We start from the raw sequence: 6,595 nt of genomic DNA, 5'->3' as shown, positions 1-6,595 counted from the left end.
GTCTATAGCTAAGTATATATCTGGCAGGGAAGTTGAATGTATAAAATTAAAGCAATTTTATCATTATTGCATTACTATGACAACTAGAAATTCATGGAAACAGTTTATAACCTGTTAAGCGTCACCCACGTAATAACTACGCACCCAGATCTACTCGGTAGCGCCTTCAACGGGATATTACGTTTCAAGACTTTAACTGTGCTTGTCAAGCCGTCAGCCCCGTAATAATACGTTTACTCGTATAGAAAGTGTAGAACATCATTTGGTAACACTCTCAGCACATGGGAAACTTATTTCCAGCCTGCAACTCTTTCCTGGTGGTCGCTTATGCTAGAAAACTGGCCTGTCCCTGTTGGTTTCTTTCAATACGCTTTCGGGCGTTTATCGAGACAAATTGGATTTCGCGTCTTTCACAATGAATGTCCCAAAGAGGAGGCACATATTTCTTTCAGGTTGAGATCAATCAAATACTAGATGAGGAGGTGATATTGATAACCTATTTGATGATGAGAGCTCTAGTTCTGAATCCTCCAGTGATGATACAAACTTTTCTTCCAATTGCGGAGTGAAGATGACTTTTTCTTTGCCGAGTGGACTGGACTCCGAGAGAGAGAGAGAGAGAGAGAGAGAGAGATTTGGAGAGGGAGACGAGAGAGAGAGGCGAGAGATGAGAGAGAGAGAGAGAGAGAGAGAGAGAATTTCCTACAGTTAATTACAGTATGAATAACAAGCATAAAAATCAATATTAACTTTGAAAAACTATCATCAGTGCTATGATCGCTGATTACAAAAAAAGCGTGACGGTACGTTAGCAGCGAGCTCATCAGGGGCGGACGCTTAACAGGATAATATGGAACGGCGTATGTGTTGAGCCTCCACTAATGTGGCAACGATGATTTTGCCATTCTTAGCATGCAAACATTAAAGCATGCAAACATTAAAGGTTACATTTATTTCTGGCATACGATTATTAAAGAAATTCAAAATACTAATAAAGACTGAAATCAATGAAAAGTGCTAGCAAAAACAAAAAAGCAAAAAAAAAAAAACGTAGTCGTCCTCTGCACTTTTCCGTATTCGTTCCTCTATGGTTTCGGCAGCCAGATGTACGAAAAACGTTTAGAAACATTTGATTTTATCTACTTTAGAAAATATCTGTAATTTTTTCGGGGTAATTTGGTTGCAAAAAAGGGATAATATACATGAATTAAATAAAAAATTTTAAATAACAAAGTAAATTTAAACTAAATAACGAGTAAAGTAAACAGTTTAGGGAATAAAACTTTGCAGTTTCGTCGTCTGTCGTCGTCTGCTGTTCGAAATTGTGTTTATGGCGCGCGCGCTTAGAAACCAGGAACAGCAACGGGTTTAAAGTGCAATGTGGAGTGAATTAAGACCAAAATGTGTATAATAACAATCAAATAAGCACTGTGGAGTTTCAGTTGTTATGGCAGTAAGGATAAAAACCGCCGATTACAAGGTAAGAATGAATTCAGTTCCAACCATAACCCCGGGAATAACAAGTTTCATACTTTCACTAATATAGGCAACAAAATGTTGTTTTATTGTGCTGATTACAACTGCAATCTTGAGTAAGATCAATAAACGTTACATACATACGCTAACATTGTTCAAATGAGTGCTGGGAAGGCTGGGGAAAGATGGTGGCCGTCACTGATGAGAACCGTCCATGCAAAACGTAGCCGCCATATTGGATTTCAAAACTGCCTTGAAAACATATTTTACGAAGAGCTCACATTGCTTATTTATTTCGTATGGGGCTTTCATATATCACAATATGTTGACGAACCTTCAGTCAGTTTTTAAAATGGTATGCTTAGAGTTGCAATTGTATTCATGTTTCACCAATTAAATATCGAGTGAATAAGACCCGTCTACCGTGATGAGGGTTGGCCTGTCGTGATGTTTCACCCTATGCTAACATTGTTCAAATGAGTGCTGGGAAGGCTGGGAAAGATGGTGTCCATCCATGACCAGACCCGTCCAGCCACACGATCGCCACCATACTGGATTTCAAAACTGCCTTGAAAACGTATTTTACGAAGAGCATCACATCCTTATTTTAGTTCGTATGGGGTTTTCATATGTCACATTATGTTGACGAAACTTCAATCTCTTGAATGGTATGCTTAAGAGTTGTAATTGTATTCTTGTTTCACCAATCAAATATCGAGCGAATAAGACCTGGCCAGTGTGATGATTGTGGATCGTCCGTGATTGTTTACCCTATTTCGAGAGAAAAGTAGAGGTTTCAGGTGTTCCTTCCACAACCAATGACTCGTGACTGGTGTCCATCGCCGTTGTCAGTATGTTTTAAAGTACTTTTTCTGTAATGTGGGTCAACGAGCGAGCAAGACTGGCCCAGGTAGTCCACTCGGTTGTTTCCCCTAGCTAGCCTTGGTAGGGGGAAACATCACAACAGGCCAACCCTCATCACGGTAGACGGGTCTTATTCACTCGATATTTAATTGGTGAAACATGAATACAATTGCAACTCTAAGCATACCATTTAAAAGACTGAAGTTTCGTCAACATATTGTGATATATGAAAGCCCCATACGAACTAAATAAAATAAGCATGTGAGCTCTTCGTAAAATATGTTTCAAGGCAGTTTTGAAATCCAATATGGCGGCTACGTTTTTCATGGACGGTTCTCATCAGTGACGGCCACCATCTTTCCCCAGCCTTCCCAGCACTCATTTGAACAATGTTAGCGTATGTATGTAACGTTTATTGATCTTACTCAAGATTGCAGTTGTAATCAGCACAATAAAACAACATTTTGTTGCCTATATTAGTGAAAGTATGAAACTTGTTATTCCCGGGGTTATGGTTGGAACTGAATTCATTCTTACCTTGTAATCGGCGGTTTTTTATCTTACTGCCATCACAACTGAAACTCCACAGTGCTTATTGATTGTTATTATACACATTTTGGTCTCAGTTCACTCCACATTGCACTTTAAACCCGTTGCTGTTCCTGGTTTCTAAGCGCGCGCGCCATAAACACAATTACAAACAGCAGACGACGACAGACGACGACAGACGACGAAACTGCAAAGTTTTATTCCCTAAACTGTTTACTTTACTCGTTATTTAGTTTAAATTTACATTGTTATTTAAAAATTTTGATTTAATTCATGTATATTATCCCTTTTTTTGCAACCCAAATTACCCCGAAAAATTACAGATATTTCTAACGTAGATAAAATCAAATGTTTCTAACGTTTTCGTACATCTGGCTGCCGAAAACCATAGAGGAACGAATACGGAAAAGTGCATAGAGGAACGACTACGTTTTTTTTTTTTTGCTTTTTTGTTTTTGCTAGCACTTTTCATTGATTTCAGTCTTTATTAGTATTTTGAATTTCTTAAATAATCGTATGCCAGAAATAAATGTAACCTTTAATGTTTGCATGCTAAGAATGGCAAAATCATCGTTTGCCACATTAGTTGGAGGTTCACACATACGCCGTTCCATTATCCTGTTAAGCGTCCGCCCCTGATGAGCTCGCTGCTAACGTACCGTCAACGCTTTTTTTGTAATCAGCGATCATAGCACTGTGATAGTTTTTCAAAGTTAATATTGATTTTTATGCTTGTTATTCATACTGTAATTAACTGTAGGAAATTCTCTCTCTCTCTCTCTCTCTCGGGGCCTCCTCTCTCTCTCTCTCTCTCTCTCTCTTCCTCTCTCTAATCTCTCGGAGTCCAGTCACTCGGCAAAGAAAAGTCATCTTCACTCGCAATTGGAAGAAAAGTTTGTATCATCACTGGAGGATTCAGAACTAGAGCTCTCATCATCAAATAGGTTATCAATATCACACTCCTCATCTAGTATTTGATTGATCTCACCTGAAGAAATATGCCTCCTCTTTGGGACATTCATTGTGAAAGACGCGAAATCCAATTTGTCTCGATAAACGCCCGAAGCGTATTGAAAGAAAGCCAACAGGGACAGGCAGTTTTCTAGCATAAGCGACCACCAGGAAAGAGTTGCCAGGCTGGAAATAAGTTTCCCATGTGCTGAGAGTGTACCAAATGATGTTCCTACACTTTCTATACGAGTAAACGTATTATTACGGGGCTGACGGCTTGACAAGCACAGTTAAAGTCTTGAACGTAATATCCCGTTGAAGGCGCTACCGAGTAGATCGCGGTAAATGTATTATTACGTGGGTGACGCTTAACAGGTTATAAACTGTTTCCATGAATTCTAGTTGTCATAGTAATGCAATAATGATAAAATTGCTTTAATATTTATGTATATATACTTCAAATACATAGCCTAATTTCACCAATTTCAACGTTTTGTGTGTAGTCTTATACCCAGTTTGGAGGGTCAACACATACCGAATGGCAACAGAGAGAGAGAGAGAGAGAGAGAGAGAGAGAGAGAGAGAGAGAGAAAGGAAGGAAAAAAAAAGGAGGGCGGAGGAACGAAGAAGAAAAGGGATGGCGGTGGAGGGGGGGGTGTTGGGGAGAGGGTAGGTGGAGGCTGTTTATACGCGTGTTCGTATCCATTTCTGCATAATGGAGTTTTTGTCTCTTGGTACAAGGACAAGTGTCGTTATTCTTTACGATTAGTGATTCACGATACCCTTATAAATTACGGCACTGGGTGTAATGCACTATAGCAAAATCTCGTTCTGTTAAGAGTGTTCGTTACAGAAATAGGTATTGCCCAAAAACCTGCTTGCACTGTCTCTGAAACCCATAGTAGACATGCTGCTTAGTTGTCAATCAAGTTTTTATAACCAAGTATTTTTTACAAGCTAGCTATTGAATAAATTTGTATTTTTCTCAGTCAAAAAACATATGCCCCTCAATGCTAACTTTCCTCTTTTAACGACTTTCTGGTCATTGCAAATTCGGCCCCATAATTTCTTATGGTGCGAAAACAGACAGAGGCCATCCCATGGACCGAAAACGATTGCGTCACACTACGGCGATAATCCAGCAGTAAAACATCTTCATATATCCAAAAGTAAATAATAAAGATATATATGCGCATTACGATTATAACAATTACATGTATAGCTGATAACAATCTGCATGAATAACTGGTAAACTGTTCTGCAATGACAGTTGAGTATAGCAATTATTTACAATAGGTACGAAAGTCAAGATGTCGTGACGTCATAATACAGAACTTGAAAGAACGTTCTAATTCAGAAAAATAATTACTTAAATTTGAGTCAGAGTCGAGTTACTTTTTCAATAACGAATATTTTCAAATTAATCATCATAAATATGTAAAATATTGATGTTTTACTACTTATTTAAAAATTAGCCAAGAGCACGCTTCTCGTCATCTTCTACCCCAACAGCTGTTTACGCCTGGCTTGTTGTTGATGAGAAATCGTGTTTCGATTGTTGTGATAAAAGTGCTCCAGCGTCTGTGGGTACACGTGGTGTGCGGATTTATCACAGGAAATGGTTAGTTTATTGACACAAGCTACTCCGTAAACATCGAGATGGCGTCAATCTTCTAAATACCTCGAGTTGTAAGTAAAAATGTTGAACGCGTTTTGGTGAGATTTGCACTACGTTTGAGACCGTTTTCAGTACCCTCTGTTTAAATCTTAAAATTTGGCCTTAATTTCTAACTTTGGAGAAAATACTTACTTCGAAAGGAGAGTAGAGGTCTTTAGCTCCGTTTCTCACCAACAACAAGTCGCGACTGATGCCCATCTCGGGTGTCAGGACGCGTTATAATGTACTTTTTCGGAGGGTGGCTTGCATTGATGGTAGGTGGCCTGCTTGGCCTGCTGTGATGATCTACCCTAGTACCCGAGTCCGGGTTGGGTAACCCAATGAGGCTTTCTCTAACCCCGACTAGGCTACCTACTACCCAACCTACGTAGATGCAATTTACAGCCAAATAATCAAAATCACTCCTATTTTCCGTCGTTTGGCGTCATGTAAAGATAGGTTAACCTAAATGTACTATATAAAAACCTCAAGCTTGGCCCTAAAGGGAAACATTCGGTCAAGTTTCAGACTTGGGGCTGGCTTGCGGCAAACGGCACAAAGTAGTATAAACCAAGATTTCTGTCGTTAATAACGTGGTCCATTACTAAAAACTGTGCTATACTTACTAGCTCTTCTTGAATATCTCCATCCTTTTTCTCATCTTCCTTCTTGCCTTCTTTTTTCTCGGTTTTCGCTGTTTCTTTCGTCATTGTGACAAGCCTGAGGAAAGCTGCTGAATAGTTTGTTGATGTTGACTAGATACCTGTCATATGAAAGACATAGGTACTTCTACAGCAAGGAGATTATATATTCTGCAAGTCAGTTTTATTTTATATTTGTGTATAGAATTAATTAAAATTAAAGTATATTGTTTATATTTTACAATAAAATGGAAATTTAAATACAGATAAAAGAAATCCAAGGTTGTATTCTTCACATTTTTTTTACTAATATCTGTAATACGCAACCATAGGTTATGGTTTAACCATCGACCTCATTTGACATCATTGTCTATGATTCACTGAGAAAACAGATAGTGCATTGTAACTGCTAATGATTTCCAAGATGAAAGTTAAAAACTTACTTTAAAGAGAGGTT

The 6,595-nt window shown here is 38.5% G+C and overlaps 1 protein-coding gene across 1 annotated transcript in view; it reads right to left on the bottom strand.

The window, feature by feature from the left end:
• Positions 1-6,260, bottom strand: part of LOC135212596 (26S proteasome non-ATPase regulatory subunit 2-like) — a gene marked incomplete in the record, with an annotated part of 49,500 nt that extends 43,240 nt beyond the window's left edge. Inside the window, 1 exon segment of the mRNA XM_064246153.1 lies at positions 6,124-6,260. Within this exon segment, the coding sequence (XP_064102223.1) occupies positions 6,124-6,207 (84 nt within the window).
• Between the last annotated feature and the right edge of the window lie 335 nt (positions 6,261-6,595).

This window comes from Macrobrachium nipponense, chromosome 41 (genome assembly GCF_015104395.2).
Source record: "Macrobrachium nipponense isolate FS-2020 chromosome 41, ASM1510439v2, whole genome shotgun sequence".
Taxonomy (NCBI): domain Eukaryota; kingdom Metazoa; phylum Arthropoda; class Malacostraca; order Decapoda; family Palaemonidae; genus Macrobrachium; species Macrobrachium nipponense.
The sequence above is the reverse complement of the archived record's forward strand: the minus strand, read 5'-3'. Positions and strand labels throughout refer to the sequence as shown.